Here is a 16,834-nt window from a genome sequence, read left to right on the forward strand (position 1 = left end):
TTCAATTATTCTATAAAAACACAAATGTCAATTGTTATTGCCTTGGAGAGAGGCTGTTAAAATGCTGCTGGAATTGCAATAAATATAAATGATTTCAGTCTAGGTAGTTAAGTTACATAATGGGTTTCACTTTCTGAGATGAGACACAAAAATAGTGAACTTTCGCATGATAGTCACCCAAAAATATATAATTTTCTTTGCATTTCTGACAGATTTGGTATTTGACACATCAACCGTGGCCCCGCCCACATTTTAATAGTCACGTGACGAGCGTCGCCCAGGTTGTGTCGAAAGCATCCTGCTATTAGCACTTAGCTAGCAGCTGACCAGGAATCAAGTGATGTGTTGATATTTCGCGAACAAATGGAGGAAACATGAACGTGGCTCTAACGGAGGCAAAGAAGAGAAGGAGTCCCCACCTCCAGCATGGCCTTTATCGCTGAGATCAAGAAGACACTAGCCCCGGCTAACGCTACAAAGTTTGACGGACGACAAGAGCCATTTGCTAGCTAGATTTCGGCTTGTCAATTACTACTTACTACCGCACAGATTGTCTGGGAGCCAGTCGTCATATTTTAGCGATTAAGACCGCGACTCCGCCTTACATGCCTGTGGATTCATATTCACATTATTTGATCAGTCTCACGGGAGCGCTAACGTGAGTGCGACTGAATATACATTGACAACTCTTTAGCAACTAATGCTAACGCTGTTTCCTAAACTTTCGGCGTATTACTACGTAACGTTATTACCGAAATAAACAGTCTCGCATTGCCCAGAGAAAGTATGTCGACCGACTCTATTCAATGATCAGTATGTAAGTGGTTTTACAGATGCTTTGTTTGTCGTGGTAAAAAGAAAAACAGCAGGATGTCAAACACTCGGATTAGTACAGGGGCGGCGTGTTTGTGCACATCTGTCCGTTCATTTCCCTAATCCTTGTACTCTCCACAATGCAGCGACAATAAATCATTTCTAGCTGCGGGGAGTGGAATAAAAAGAATATCAAGCAAGTGTCTTGCAATTCATCTCAGACAGTGTAAGGGGAAAACTACTCTTGGTGAAGTTATGTCGGGGGACACGTCAGATAGTAGTGATGACACAGATGCACAGCCAAATGAAAAAGCCTGCACCGTCAAGCATCAAATCACCAATGGTAAGTCAATTTCCTGATGGAGTAATTTATCAATCACTGCCTCGGCATTATTGCGGACAATATAACACTGCTGGAAAGCAATATGACACAAACCCGCGTTTAAAGCTGCGTGTAAACTGTATAAGAATAAGAAGCCGTGCTGGTTTGCATTCAATCCTTAAATTTTTCAATTTGGCCAAGACCCCTCTCCATTCAGTGTTGGCATATGTTTTTAGTTTAGTTCTTATGCATTGTGGTGTTCTAAGACGATGTTTTTGTAGTTTTGATTCTTTTTCCTATTTTGACCTTTTTTTGGGAGGGGTATTTCCGACCTCACTTGCCAACAGACTCATAAGATTGTTGTTACACGTTGTTACATATTGTCAATACATCTGTGCAAAGCCGCTCGCACTTTTACTAAATGAGGTGTATAAACAATAAATGCTGACACTTTTCTCCCACTTTTGCGACCAGCTAACCTCACAGGACACCCTGAGAAGGTCGGCATGGAGAACTTTGAGCTCCTTAAAGTGTTGGGCACTGGAGGTAAAAAGATATACTGTACAGCATACCCGGTGAAGAATTTGAATAGATTCCACTTGTGCTGGCAGCAATACGCAATTGCCTGTTCATAATCAAATACATCCTTCATTTGCAATAACCTGTGATGCTTTTGTCTTGAAATCATGAATGAAAAAAAAATCTCCAAATCCCAATTGCCTTTATTAAATTGACATGCAGTTAAATGCAGGGCTGCTAACCGATCAGAAAATCACTTCCTGAACAATTTGTCAGCATTGTCATCTTTTTTTCAATTCTATCAGGAACATTACAACAGGACTGCACATGGGACAGTGCTTGTTGTGGGTCGCCAAAAGCACATTTTGAGCAATATACATGCTAATCAGTACCTTGATATGCCGCAACTGTGAGGTGGAGAGATTAGCTTGGCAAAGAAGTGCTCACCATCACAGATTTCAGACGGATCAGTTTTCACAATATTTGAGAGAAATAGACCTTTTGTGTACATAAGAAAAAGTCTCAGATCTTTTAGGTTCAGCTCATGAAAAATGGGAGCAAAACCGTAAGCGTTGCGTTTATATTTTTGTTCAATGTATTTTGGGCTGCATGATGTGTTGCACACTTTCAATCGGAGACAAAAGTGAGTTGTAGCCACCTGGGCATGATCGTAGCTATGTTTCAACGACACCACACTGTAGTGACATGTCCCTGAAAATTTTGAATTGGATTCCGTTTGCATTGAAGTTTGGCTTTGCCCAAACCTTTTTGGATATGGAACATGAGCTCAAAATGATCATTTTTATTATTATATAACATTCTTTACAAACAAACCATGTCGTTTGAGGACTATAATAACGTGTAACAAGTCTGTTTTGCAATGGCCCGTCACCCAATTAGATAAAAAATTTTCATGTTCTATTTCTGATTTTTCTGGGTAGCTGTCTTATTTGAAGTAACTGATTGTTCTGAAATTTGTGTTTGTATCCAGCTTATGGAAAAGTGTTTTTAGTGAGGAAGAACAGCGGTCACGATGCAGGCCAACTATATGCGATGAAGGTAAGATGAAAAGTCCAAGTATGTTTGTGTGCCTTTGTATTCTCCACAGAAAGTGTAAATTGGCTACTGGTTTCCCCACACTTGAAAGGGAAAACTATATACAGTGGATAAAAAAAAAGTCTAGCACACCTATACAAATACCAGGGTTTTGTGAGGAAAACAATCCAACCAAGATAAATCATTTCAAGTTTCCATTATTAATGTGACCTATAACTCTTACAACTGAATTTAATAATAATGAAAAAAAATCGACAATATGTGCCAAGTCTGATAACTGTATAGGACTAAGTGTACTTTTTTGGGGGGGTCAAATTTAGCAGTTAACGCACTTCTCTGTGGTGTGTCAAATTGAAAGGGACTTCGCTTTGAATCCACTCAGTATGTGACGACATAAAGCACTAATTGTAATTTTACAACGACTATTCTACAGGTGCTAAAGAAAGCGGCTATCGTTCAGAAGGCCAAGACCACAGAACATACTCGCACCGAGCGGCAGGTGCTGGAGCATATCCGTCAGTCGCCCTTCTTAGTCACACTTCATTATGCCTTTCAGACACAAAGCAAGCTGCACCTCATCCTGGGTGAGTGGAAGTCACTGAGCCAAGTATGATGTTGGTTCTTTTGGGATTTCTCTCTTTGTTTTTCCTTTTTCAACTTGTGTTTTTTTTTTTTTCCCCCTTCACATATAACGTTGAGGAATATCTATTATGTGTCTTTCTGTGTATAGACTATGTGAGTGGAGGGGAGATGTTCACTCATTTGTATCAGCAAGATCACTTTTCTGAGGAGGCTGTGCGCATTTATATTGGGGAAATTATTCTGGCTTTGGAGCATCTGCACAAGGTTTGTGTTTATGTACATAAATGTGCAGGTACTACGTTTCAATACAGTAGGCTAGTGGGAAGATGAGTGTAATATTGCCGAATAGAATTGTAAATGGCCAATGCTATATATTTAAGAGACGTTACATACTTGAAGCGGAAGTCAAGCCAAACATTTTTTTTTTTTTCAAGAATACGTTGCCAGCAGGCCCACAAGTTGAAACACGCCATTCTGATTACTTTTGCGTTTGTGGGATATAAATTAAGCAGCAAAATGCACTCGTTTTTAGCCATCTCTGGGGGCGGCCATTTTGTCTTCTGTCGACTGAAAATGACATCACAACTGCTGACAACGACCAATCACGGCTGACCTGTTTTCTGAATCTGAGCCGCGATTGGTCGTTGTGAGCAGTTGTGATGTCATTTTCAGTCGGCAGAAGACAAAATGGCCGCCCCCAGAGATGGCTAAAAACGAGTGGATTGACACTTGTTCAATAAACGCAATATGTATCAGAATGCCCTGTTTCAAATAGTGTGCTTGCTGGGAACATATTCTTGAAAAAAATATGTTTGCGTTGACTTCCGCTTAAAGCAAATAGTTCAACATTTGTATGTTTAACACATTTGATTTGATATCATTGACTGTTTAACCTTTTTTTAATTTTTTTATCTCTTGACAACCTGCTGTTTTAACCAAGTATGGAATTGACATGTTGTATTTGTGCAGCTCGGGATTGTTTACCGTGACATTAAATTGGAAAATATTCTCCTGGACAGTGAAGGTCATGTGGTATTGACCGATTTTGGACTCAGCAAAGAATTTCTGCAGGAAGAGGTATTTTACAGAAACACAGTGTGTGGATGATATGGCAAATGGGGTTGCAAGCTGTTATTGATTGCAACCGTATTTTTCTTCCAGAAAGATTGGTTTTAAAACTGTATTTTTTCCTTTATTCCTTTATTTTATAGAAGGAAAGAACCTACTCTTTCTGTGGCACCATTGAGTACATGGCGCCTGAAATCATCAGGGGGAAAACGGGCCATGGCAAGGTAGCTTTACAGAAAAAAAAAAAGAAAGTGGCAAACAGTAGATTATTGTGTAAATTGAAATTCTACTACACACATTTAGATGTTTCAACATCGTGACGGCTTCTGTCTCTACAGGCCGTGATTGGCTAAAGCAGTCGCAGTGTGATATGTTCAAAAATAATAATAAAAATTTAAATGAGAGGCTTGCGATGGGGGCCAGAAAGGGATGATTTTTAAAAATATTATTCTACTGTTGGGTCATATGTTATAACATGACAAAAAGTGGATTTTACTGTTATTGCACTATATACTTGAATATTTGTGCAATAAATCTTTAGTCTATAGCTTATCAACATGCTGCGCCATAAATTATTCAAATATTCCCCCCCCCCCCATAGAAGACAATAAATAAGGAGCAACAGAGGATTCACATTTGCATAAATTGTTGGCTTTCCCTTCATGTGATGTTTGCAGTCAGTAGATTGGTGGAGCCTTGGAATCCTGATGTTTGAACTGCTGACGGGAGCGTCTCCATTTACTTTGGAGGGAGAGAGGAACTCCCAGAGCGAGGTGTCAAAGTGAGTTGTCCATGTAGCAAGCCAACACGGTTTCCCGGCAGTGTTTAGCAAGACGTCCTGCCGAAAATGAAACGGCGTGGACTAGAAGTAGACTAAGCATCATGTGCAGTACCTGCACTGATGCACGGCCAAAAGATGGAATCCCACTTCACTTTTCCAAACGTGGAAACGCTATACAGTTTTGGATGAAAATGTTCCTATTCTGTTTTTATTCACTGGCCAAAGCATTAAAAGGTACTGCTTTGGTGCCATTTTGTGTCGACTTGATGCCAAGGAACTATGTTGAGTTAGGATGAGGAGCTTCACTCAGAGGGAGTAGTTTCACAGGAGTACACTGTATTCGGCATGGAATTGATAGCGGTTTACGGTTCGAGCTCTTGTGAAAACATCTTAGCTAAAATGGAAGTAATTTATATGTTGCTTCCCACTTTTCTCAGACGTATTCTCCGCTGTGATCCACCGTTTCCCTCTATGATTGGACCCACTGCTCAGGACCTGATTAAGAAGCTGTTGGTGAAGGATCCTCACAAGAGGCTCGGTTCCGGACCGCGGGGTGCTGCGGACATCAAGACCCACGCGTTCTTCAAGGTTCCACGACATAAATTGAGCTCCGTTTCCTCAGATGACGCCCCCGCTTTTAATTTGCGGCTAACACCTGGAATATGGCTTTCGGAACAGGGACTGAACTGGGACGATCTTGCCCAGAAAAAGATTTCCAGCCCGTTCAAGCCTGAGCTGAAGAGTGAACTTGATGTGGGGAACTTTGCTGAGGAATTCACTGGGATGGATCCAGTCTACTCTCCAGCGAGCACACCCCCAAGCACTGACCGACTCTTCCAGGTCAGTCCTTGTTTACCAAATTAGGACCTGTCAAATAGCAGTACTCGCCGATATAAACTACCGTATTGGCCAAAAGTTTGGGATAATTGGCTTTCGGATGAAATTGGCACAGGAACCGAAAATGCACCCTCAAAACTTTTGAATGCCGTGTTTTGAATGTCCAATTTGTCGAGACTTTTTGCCCTTGTGTGACAAGGAAGTGAGCTACTTTTGTGAGTAGCGTCGTATATAATCTGGGGAACACGAATGCTTATGCTTTTTTTTTTTCCCCCCTGCCATATCACACTGTTAAAAATTGGTATGTACCCAATATCTCTTGTATTATCCTAGGGCTACTCCTTTATTGCGCCTTCCATCCTGTTCAATAAAAATGCTGTCATGGGAGACTTCCTGGAGTCCCGGGTTCCCGCCGACCGACCGGGTTCTGCGTCTGTCCAGCGCAGCGCAATGTTAGCGGTATGGAACCTGAAAATAAACCTCAAATCAATTCAAAATTCTTCATACTTTCTCCAATCATGTCGTATCATTTCTCATTTTTGTTTTTCTGTTTTTATTGTTAGGAATCACAGTTTTTTCTGAACTATGAGCTGTGCCTCCAGGGGCCACCCTTAGGTGAGGGGAGTTTCTCTGTCTGCAGACAATGCACACACAAGCAAAGTGGCCTCGAGTACGCAGTCAAAATTGTCAGCCGCAGGTGAGCTCGAGATCTCCAATAACTTTTATCAATACCGGTGTACTTTTTTTTTTTTTTTTTTTGGGGGGGTTTGTTTTGGTCTTGATGATGGATGGATGGCTACTAGACAGCTTTTCCCACATACCTCCTTTTTTTTTTATCTCTCTTTGTTTTGATATGTCTTTCAGTAAATAAAGCAATTGTTTTGTCTTCTTTAGAATGGAGGTCAACACCCAGAGGGAGATTGCTGCTTTGAGGCAATGTGAGGCTCACCCAAACATTGTTAAGCTGCATGATGTCTATACCGATCAGGTAAATTGGCAAAGGAAATTAAACCGGATTTTCCATATGGCAAAATGTGCACATTTATTTTATTTTATTTGAAATGTCACTTGTGTGTCACGAATGGCATGCTATAAACACCCCCCCCAAATTTTTATTTTTTTTTGTAAACAGCCGAACATAGCATGAAGAATGGACACAGTGTGCTGGGTGCGCGTAATTTTTGCCACCTCGTTGTTGACTTTGCTGAATTCATTGGCGTGCCACGAATGTGCTGCTTTGACGTCACACTTTTAACGCACAGCGATTGCCACTGGCGGATGAACTGAACCGGACCGCGTGTTTGAGGAGTTACTTTTACACGCTCTTCTTCTTCTGTCAGTACCACACCTACTTAGTTATGGAGCTTCTGCGTGGAGGCGAGCTGCTCGAAAGAATCAAGAAGAAGAAATTATTTGGCGAAGCAGAAGCCAGCCAGCTGCTGCAGAGCCTGGTCTCGGCTGTCAGTTTCATGCACGAGGCTGGAGTCGTGCACAGGGACCTAAAACCAGAGGTGGGCCAGTGTGAAGGAAAATGACAAATGTTGCGCACTCATTTGCGCTCGATTTAGCTCTTGCGGTATTTGCGAAACCATTTACAACCACAATTCCTTTTGTCCGTCAGATTAAGTCCCACAAATGAAAGGAAACGTTTGCCTTGCTTTGTAAGGGGGAGGAAATGTACAACAAGGCACATTTAAAAACGCTGTCTATTTGCGTACTTTTCAGAACGTGCTGTTTACAGACGAGAGCGAGAACTCTCTCCTCAAAGTCATCGATTTTGGCTTCGCCCGATTGTGCCCGGCTGGCAGCGCACCGCTGCAGACGCCGTGCTTCACACTGCAGTACGCTGCACCCGAACTTTTTGAGAGCGCGGGCTACGACAAAGCCTGTGACCTCTGGAGTCTCGGGGTCATTCTGGTAATCCAAACCTGAAATTGCTGACTCGGAGACATCCGTCCGATTAGCCAAGGCCCTGACCTCCATCTGCGCGTGTTCTCACAGTACACCATGCTGTCAGGCCAGGTGCCGTTCCAGAGCGAGCAGGTGGGGATGACGTCGTCTTATGCAGCCGATATCATGCATAAGATTAAGGAAGGTGATTTCTCGTTGGATGGGGAGCCATGGAAGGGTGTGTCAGAAGATGCAAAAGAGCTTGTCAAAGGTACGAAATCGGCTTTTGCTAATTGTGCCACTCTTCTACTTGGGACACGATACCGGTTTTGCCGATTGTAGAAAGGAAAAAAAAAAAAAAACGTGTAACGTGAGCACTCATCATTGGGTATTACCTCAACCCTTGTCTTGTTTATTGAAGGACTACTGACAGTGGACCCCGAAAGGCGACTCAAGCTCTCTGATCTGAAAGAGAACGGCTGGTTACAGGGCGGAGCGTCCATGTCCACCACACCTTTGTGTACTCCGGATGTGCTTGAGTCCAGTGGGCCCACCGTGCGCACTTTTGTGAACGCCACTTACAAGGTAAACAGCTGCACTTTTTAGCAAATCCCTCTTTAAAAAAAAATTTTTTTTAATTGATGTGTTCTTCCCCTCACACTTTTTGTCACTTTCCTACGGCCAGGCTTTCAACCGCGGTAAGCGAGAGGGCTTCTTTCTAAAAAGCGTTGACAACGCACCCCTCGCCAAACGGCGGAAACTCAAAATGACGAGTACAGGCGTAGAGACCCGATGGAGTTCGTCCTCTTCGTCCTCCTCCTCTTCCACTTCCTCCTCTGCCTCTGCAAAAGCGTCGAAAGTGCCGCCAAAGCAAAGTGTCAGCCCAAAGCAGAGCTAGCCTTAGTTTAGCAAACAGATCAAGAATACGTCGTGCGGCGTTGCTCAGACAAGTAAAAAATGTACAGATGAAACCAAGTGTTGGTTTAACGTCAAGTTGGATTCCGCTTTATTACAATGTGACTGAGGATAAAATGTATGTCATGATGCCACATTTTCCTGTGAACTACTAATGCTATCAAGCCGTGGTCGGGAGGTGAAGGCGCACAGAAAAAAGCAGTACGGGGCCTCTCGGAAATGGGTAACGTACACGCGCTTTGTATTTTCTCACTGTGCGTCGGTAACTTCACACACTAAAATCAGTTTTCCGAATGGAGCTACGCTTATTTTTTACCGTGGAAAAACAGCGCCTGGCTGTGTGGGGTTAAAGGGAAAAAAAAGAGCCATTTAGAGCTGAAGCCATATTCGCAAGTCAGTCAGAATTGAGCCGAGTGAATACACGCGTTTGCACATGGCACCCGCAATGGTGACGTCAGTAAGTTGCTTGTTTAATAATGTCGCGTTGCCAATGTTTGGCGCCTTTTACAACTTGGCAACCTACGAGGGCAGACGATTGGCTACTGCTTTTACAAGTGTTCTGCTTATTTTTCTTTTCTACTTTAGGCTGGTCAATAATCGTTTGCACTTTTGGGCTGAGAATGTGAATGATCAAAACTGAGCTTTTGAACCTTTGAGGTTGCATATAGGAAAAGTCACACTATTAAAAAAAAAAATGCTTTTGAAGACGAGCTTGTCTGCTTACAGATTGGGCTGGCTGTTTTTTTTTAAATGAATTGCCGCTCAAATATACCATCAGCTTTTCAACAGTGTACTGGATGAAGTTTCGTTTTCAGTGTTGGCAGCATCCACAAATGTGCCAGTGTTGTCTCCTGGGAGCGAGGATGAGGGCTGTCGTGATTTTACTTGCTGTAAATTCCTTGCCTTACGTACTGGTCAATTTCAAGCATGCTTATCTGTTGTGATAGAATACATCTTACTTTAGGCTTGATCAAACATATCAAAGTATGCGTTGGTGCGATTGTCCTGCCGGAGAAGTGCAGCCTCGGTCCGGCGAGTTACTGGGTGGACTTCTTCACCTGAAATGTTTTTACCGCTGCGATTTTAATCGATCACGTTTTTCAACGATCAGAATGAGACACTTAATCATGACTTTAATTTAGATCTCTGGAAGCCACCCTGTGAGATCTGCTGTATATACTTTGATTTACAAAGACAAATTAGGTCTGTATTTGAAAATGTTTTGTTGGTATATTATTGTCATAATGTGTTTGTTTTGATTATTTTTTTTTTTTACATGTTGCACAGTCATGTTACCAATAAAATTAATTTCAGCTTTAAAGGTGCTTTCACTGATACTTATGATGTGTTATTGACTTTAAAGCTGTGGTAATGGGGTGCGTATTAAAATGGGGTGTGTACCAGGACTGTGAATGTCTGTGTGAGAATGTGTCTGGCGCTGGGAGATCACTTGTATTGTCATCCGTGTACCAAATGAAGCATTATTGTATGATTTTGTTCCTTAAGTTGTTTGCTGCCTTAGTCTCCTTATTTTTTATTTGAAAAGAAACAGGTTGTTGTATGAGCATTTCACTTAAACTGTGCTGATTGGTGTGGATAGGTTTGTAGTAAGTGATTTTCAGTGTCCTGTTTGTTTCTATCTTTTTTTTTTTTTTTTTAACTTGACTATTGTATTACGATGCACTGTTGTCATTGATGTAACTGGGATTTATTTGCACCAAGACCGTTGGTTTTGCTGCAAAATAAATATTCCTTTTGAATAGATGCTTCCTTCTGTGTCTTGTTTGGTTCAATTGTTTTAACTGTACATGCAGGTATCCGCGTTAAGTGTGGTTTATCTTTCATTGTTTGCTATACAGAACATAAATTCTGACCTTTCATGTCTCTTTTGGGCTCGAACTTGTCACACTGCCTTGAAATGACACGTAACAACTGTAGGGGGAGCTCAAGAGCAACCAAAGTCCATATAGGTACCCCTCCACAACCTGAGCTCATGGAAAAATCCATTTTATATAACTTAAATGTGTCCATGTCGTTATTATTAATAATTACATGACATGTTGGTTATAATAAAACCAGAATATTTTTTTTTTTCAATTCTGAGGTACACTGTTCACATCTTGGATCTGGCCTTACTGCGTGCAGGTTGCAGCCTTAATAGGAAAGGAGGAAAAAGCTATTATATTTAAACAACTATGAATGAACGCGTTTATTCCCTTTTGTGCCTTTCAGCAGTTGGCTCAATTCTAATGAGGAATCACTGAAGAAGAAAGTGGTCCGAGTGATATTTGAACAGATGGTGATGAAGTCATTACTGTACTTAAAGGTTCATTAATGTTCTTTAGTGACTTATCATCTTCCGTGTAGTCCTTAGTGCTACTAAAGAGGTACTTATAAATGAAGTGTCTTTTAAATCCTTGGTAACCAAGCACAAATTGTGCACATTAATGGACAGTACAGTAGGCGATAGTGTGGTGGTGAGCACGTGTGCCGTGGGATTTTGAATCTGTCCCACTCATTCTCTTTGGAGCTGCGAGTATCAGCAGACACACAAAATTCTTTGCTCCACCTCGGAGGTGCACAACATCTTCAGCGGGCAGCAAAGGCCGCTGTTAGCAGCACCGCCCTCGCTTCCTATGGCGGCGGCACCCGTGGAAGGACAAGTGCTCTCAAGAAGAAGCACTTTTGCTCATAAAACTTTCATGAACAAGCCTGAAAACGATCCAAAATCAGAGGTAAAACATAAGAGGCTTCTTGTCTGAACTTCAAGGTGGATACAGAAGCTCTGATGAGATCCTCTCCGAGCTTGGCGACTACATGCGGGGTCCTCACTGATGTGTGTCGCACCTGATGAAAATTTAAACAGTTAAAGTGTTTCTCATTGAGGGCTCCCAACGCTCTAATGGTTCATGTTCAAGTCTTGTGTGCACTGATGCTGTCCATGGAACTGAGCCCCATAAACTCCACCCCACTGGGGGTCAGTAGGCTTCTTGGCACTGACATCCAAAAAGCCACTCCGAGCAACTGTCAAGTGATATAGTGTATGATATAATGTGTCGTGCAGCCTTTAATCAAATTAATTTTTGAGTAGATAATTAATAATATATTGAGTGGATAATAAAGTAGTATATTGAGCGTGACAAAGACAGATCTGGATGGATCATTTGAGAACGTAGTCAGCAGGATCTTCATGCCATTAAGTTGCTTTGCTGGCACCATTTCAGAGCTCGCGTGCAAAGAAATGAAACATAAAACACTACGAACAAGTCATTAGCATTCGAGGAAGTTAAAGGGGTGGACAGAATGTACCCACGATGAGATGTCAGAGAACCATGTCATTTTTTCCCAAATTAATCAGAAAAAATAACAATGGGAATTTCTTTTCCGATACCATTATAATAATAGACAATGAAGATCTTAACTAACCAATGAAAAAAAATCCACAAATGGAAAAAAAAAATATATATATATATAAATAAGACACAAAAAAGTGCTGATTGTATTTAAATCAATAATCACAGCTTTATATTAAGTGTTTATATTTGCATGACTGTAGTCTTTTTTTTTAAAAATCATCTGTGGGTGGCGAATGTACATCACATGAAAAATAAATGGAGGAGTGTAATCTTATAGTTTAAGGCTCGACAGTATGAAATGCAATCAAGCACCAGGAGATGCATGAGAAATTCACAAACTTAAAAAGACTATTATGAATGCATATATATGGCCAAGGCCTTTTGGGTTGTTTTTTTTTAATTAATCACCTTGTTGCCTTTCTTTTGTGGCCAAATGATTACCTGAAAAATAAATCAATAATGATACTTGTATTTCAATGTATGCTTTCATGTCAACTTTCTTCCACGGCATCATATACCCCCATTATGTGAAACTGGTCAACAAGACAATATGTTTTTGACAGTCAACATTTAATTGAGCATTGAAACATTTACTATTATTGTCATGTGATGAGGCAGTCTCCATTTTTGCAGAATGTGTTTTTTGACCCGATAAGTCCTCAAAAAATAACAAAACAGGAAGTGGGGAAGTGATAAAAGGTGACACAGCCCAATTATGCTGCCAAAAAAAACAAAACAAAAGGAGAGGAAAATCAAAGGCCACATGGGGTAGAGTGAGTATGAAAAAAACAAGAATGTTCTTTTTATTTGAGGCTTAGTTGAGATGTCATCCATTCATGAACATGCAGAGTTTACTGGACTACTTTTGTTGTTTGTAGGCTGTTTGACTGTCCAATTATCTGAGTTGTGTTTGCTTGTTATTTCAACTTGTTTCTCCCTCTTCTTCCCTTAGTAATCATCCTGAACGTGTATTTGTGTTTCACATATTTTGACACCAATTTATGATATTAACGTCATTCGTACATGATTTCTATATGATAATTTCGAATATATAATTGGCATGATTCATTCATTTTCAATGCCCAGCGTCCAACCTCCCTCAATAAGTGCTTTTGAAAGCACTGTGTTACATATTAATTTATCACCTGAGGGCCAACAGAAGTTAAGCTTCCGTTAATTAGCATGTCTGAGAGGTCCGCGGGTCAAATCCCCTGGCAGCTAGTTTTGGGCTATTCGTCTGTGCGGGTGGCATGGTTTCAGGTTAAAGGAGCCACTTTATTCACATGACTTGCTAAGGGCATCAGTGGATAAAAAGCTCGCGTTTGAAGACGAGCAGTGGATGCGTATGACTGCATTCGACCTCCAACCTTTGTCCTCCTCGGACCCAGTGGCATTTGCACAGGCAACTTTTATTTAGTTGCAGCCAACCCACGTGAAAAGAGCTTGACATAAAGCTCCTCATGTGGTACCCTATCGAGCTGTTTGTCCTTTAAATCAAGGGGGGGAAAAGTAGACACAATGCAGTAGTCCAATACAGAGCTAAATCAAACGTTCTGCCATTTTAAAGATAATACTGCTGAGTTTTGATCGGTGCTGCCTGTGTTGTAATTGCCTAGCTTAAGATGTTGTATATTTTTTGTAAGTGTGTGTGAGTTTGTTGGAGATGTAGATAAAGTGCAGAGCCAGGATTGTATTTTTTTTATGGTGAAAAACATTTGTGACTTCATCACTGTTGAATGTTGCCTCTGAAAGTTTGCTGTGATTTTGTCAAATGAGCGAAGACGAGATAAATCAGGCTTTAGTTACAGAAAAAAAAAAGGTATCATCGTGACCGTTTGCTTCTTTTAGTTTTGTACAGATGATTTTCTACCGCTAAAAGTGGGCAATTTAATGGTGCTGATCCTAATTGTTAAGACTTGGTCAAGATTTGCTCTACTGAGTGCCATTCCTATTTAATACTAGTTAATGAAACACAGAAAAGTCTTCATTTGTTATATTCGCGTGGTGTTCTGTTATTATGAGCGGTTGGTCATTGGCCACAAGTTTTGCTGTGATTGAAAATTTTTGCTGGTGATTGGCATTACAACGTGTCGTATTACAAGCTTTCAAAACAAGAAAGTGAGTATGAAGCGAGATCCATGCAGCCACTGTATGCTGTGGGCCTACTGTATATACTGCAATCCTCTCTCTCTCACTTTCGTATTTACCTGTGGCTAAAAAGTGAGGCGTGGGGAGTCTCTGTGACTGAAATAAGTGCAGTCATTGACTGGGCCAATCATTGCCAAGAGCCTTTCAAATATCCACACTTTTTCCTTCATTTATTGGCCATTTCCTATCCATTACGATATAGCTAGAGTGGCCAGTGCAAATACATTTTTTCTTGACGATCACGCCATCTTGGTTTGTGGTTTAATAAAATAATTTTTTTAAAAAACGAATAAAAGTACTGTATACAGTATGTGGCACCTCAAATGCTCGCTTCCTGATCAGTTTTTTTAGTGGGTCATGGGTGCGAGGGTCAATCTAATCACCCGGCGTGCCGGTTTTACATGCCCAATTTTTTTTTCCCCCCCCCCGCAATTACCCTGTTCAATCGCATTTGAAAATGTCACTCCATTCGCCGCAAGCCTAACAGGCCAGTTTTTAGTCAGTGGTCCACTTGAACGAGCCACTTTTTTTTTTTTTTCCTGTTACATCCAGTGGGCAGGTTAAGATGTTATGCGCCAAGTAAACATGATGACTCCAGTGTATTAAAAGTAGAGGTGCTTTTAGGCCACACGCACCGAGCATCTCGACCAAATGTGACCGCACTGAGCAATTGTGAACCAATAACAGTTGGTGACTCCCTGACACACATTACTGATGCGCAGTAAGGGAAAAACACTGCTACCCCTTGGAGTTTTTAATCAGGAAACGGCATTTCCACATATACTGTACAGTATTATTTTTGTGAAAACATAACCACAAGGCGTGATTGTCAAGAAAGAAACCGATTTTGAGAATTAACTGGAGAAACTGTTTGTAATGATTGGCCCATTCATTGTCTGAAACAGACTCACCGTTCGCTGCCTTTGGTCGCATCCGTCGGTGTGCCTTGGCGAGGCAAACCTTGAAAGAATTATGACATTGCCTTTAAAAAGAAAAGCTCTCCCACGTAGAATAAAAAAATATGCACATCGCAATGCAAAGGAGGGCGGAATGATTGCTTTTTCTTTTTCTAATCTAAATTTTAAGACATCTCTCTCTGGCACTGTTAGGTGCACGTCCTTGCTATCGGATCTCGCTGGGCCGTGAGCAGTTTATGAAAAATAGAGGCCATTCTAAATGAGCCTGTAACTCTCAACCCTTTCAAGAAGTCTTAATAGATCCAGCGTATCTCTGACAAGGTTAAACGCTTCAGGAAGCTGCGAGAAGCCTTACAGACTTCACTAGATCATGGGGCGAGATGAATACTAACGATCATGTAGCATAGATTATTCTGTAGCAGTGGACAACAACATGGATTAGTACAAGGCAGTAAATGCACCCTCAGCAACATATCCTTGATGCTCAAAACATAAATAATGGAGGCGTAATAGAAATACCTTTTAATAATTTCACTGATCATCTCAAGTGTTTGACACCCGGCAGAATTGTTTTTGCCACCATTTCGCTTGATGAAAAAAAAAAAAAAAAAAAATGTTGTCCCATACTGTTGGAGCTGCTTCTCTAGAGAGCACATCACGAATGTATGAAACGTGCAATGTTCAAACTTGGATGTACTATCACTTCCACTCCACATGGCTCGTGTGTCCTTCACATGACACCACTCAAGGATGACTTCAGGCCCATTAGCTTGGAATAACTCCAAGCAGTGGAATTTGTGGAAACAGTGCGCCGTGTCACAACATGACATACTGTGAATAAAACATGATCTTTGTTTGCCGAAGAGTGCCGCTAAAGTCTTTGGGATTAGCTTCTCGGATGCATCTTTAATGACACGCGCACACGTTGCCATGTATAATGGATACATGTAATCTATGGAGGCTTGCGCACGCTATACAAATTGTGTTTAATTTGACATTGAGCTATATTTAGAGTGAGCTAAATTTACAACAGCGGTGAAGTGTGATAGTTATAGTTGCGATGGGCATAATGATGGATAAATTGAACGAGACGGTAGTCTAAAGCCGCGTTTTTCAAACTCTGTGCGGGAAATTCTCGAATTTGTGTGCCTGTGCCGTCTAGCGCCTGTCTTTACCACATTGTAGTACTCTTCCATACCAGCAGGTAGCAGCAGGTAGCTAATTGTCTTTGTTTGGAGACAAGCGAATTAGTGACGCATGTTTATCCAAACAGGCCCATGTTCCACACTAAGTATTAATATGAAACATTATAAAATACTTTTTTCTTTGTGTCTATTTACTTCCTATTCAAGACGTTATAATATAACGTCATTCTTCAATGTTAAAAAATGCTAATGCTAATATAACACTTATATTGTTAAAATAAGCGCTTTTTTTTTGTTTTTTTCACAATTTCAGCTGGTGGGGTGCCGCGGGTTTTTTCCAATGAAATAAATGTGCCTTGACTCAAAAAAGTTTGAAAAACACTGGTCTAAAGAACATCATGACATTGGCTAGCTACGTCAACAAGACTTTGGTATTATTCTGCTGAGTACAACACTGGCAACTATTCAGTCCCTTTTGAAAGTAA

At 41.0% G+C, this 16,834-nt stretch overlaps 2 protein-coding genes across 5 annotated transcripts in view; both read left to right on the top strand.

Annotated features, from left to right (window-relative positions):
• The first annotated feature begins 115 nt into the window (after window positions 1-115).
• On the top strand, window positions 116-10,545 carry rps6ka4 (ribosomal protein S6 kinase A4). Of its 2 annotated transcripts, XM_086057054.1 has the most exons (18): window positions 137-1,156; window positions 1,610-1,681; window positions 2,646-2,713; window positions 3,144-3,294; window positions 3,441-3,556; window positions 4,262-4,369; window positions 4,504-4,584; window positions 5,038-5,141; window positions 5,579-5,729; window positions 5,820-5,981; window positions 6,312-6,437; window positions 6,542-6,675; window positions 6,873-6,966; window positions 7,319-7,489; window positions 7,704-7,895; window positions 7,980-8,139; window positions 8,290-8,453; window positions 8,554-10,545. In XM_086057054.1, the coding sequence occupies exons 1-18, from the start codon at window positions 1,069-1,071 to the stop codon at window positions 8,764-8,766; spliced, it is 2,355 nt and encodes a 784-aa protein (XP_085913180.1). In that variant the 5' UTR covers window positions 137-1,068; the 3' UTR covers window positions 8,767-10,545. The 2 variants fall into 2 exon arrangements, with proteins under 2 accessions (XP_085913181.1, XP_085913180.1); XM_086057055.1 differs by lacking the exon at window positions 1,610-1,681 and having other exon boundaries at window positions 116-1,156.
• A 2,232-nt stretch (window positions 10,546-12,777) lies between these two features.
• The window catches only part of flrt1a (fibronectin leucine rich transmembrane protein 1a), a 55,579-nt gene continuing 51,522 nt past the window's right edge, over window positions 12,778-16,834 (top strand). Inside the window, exon 1 of one of the 3 annotated variants that reach the window (XM_086057058.1) lies at window positions 12,778-12,912. The gene's annotated coding sequence lies outside the window, so the exon portion shown is untranslated. The remainder of the gene's footprint in view (window positions 12,913-16,834) is intronic. The other 2 variants (XM_086057057.1, XM_086057059.1) reach the window with 2 other exon arrangements.

This window comes from Filicampus tigris, chromosome 17, assembly GCF_054856515.1.
Source record: "Filicampus tigris isolate MCC_2025a chromosome 17, RoL_Ftig_1.0, whole genome shotgun sequence".
Classification (NCBI taxonomy): Eukaryota; Metazoa; Chordata; class Actinopteri; order Syngnathiformes; family Syngnathidae; genus Filicampus; species Filicampus tigris.

What these genes read in the sequence shown, in the direction of transcription:
- rps6ka4 (XM_086057054.1), top strand. Translation starts at nt 1,069, where the DNA reads ATGTCGGGGGACACGTCAGATAGTAGTGATGACACAGATGCACAGCCA. An exon ending in AAGAATTTCTGCAGGAAGAG is followed by an intron (nt 4,370 to 4,503) that starts GTATTTTACAGA and finishes TTTATTTTATAG; the next exon opens with AAGGAAAGAACCTACTCTTT. An exon ending in TGCAAAAGAGCTTGTCAAAG is followed by an intron (nt 8,140 to 8,289) that starts GTACGAAATCGG and finishes TGTTTATTGAAG; the next exon opens with GACTACTGACAGTGGACCCC.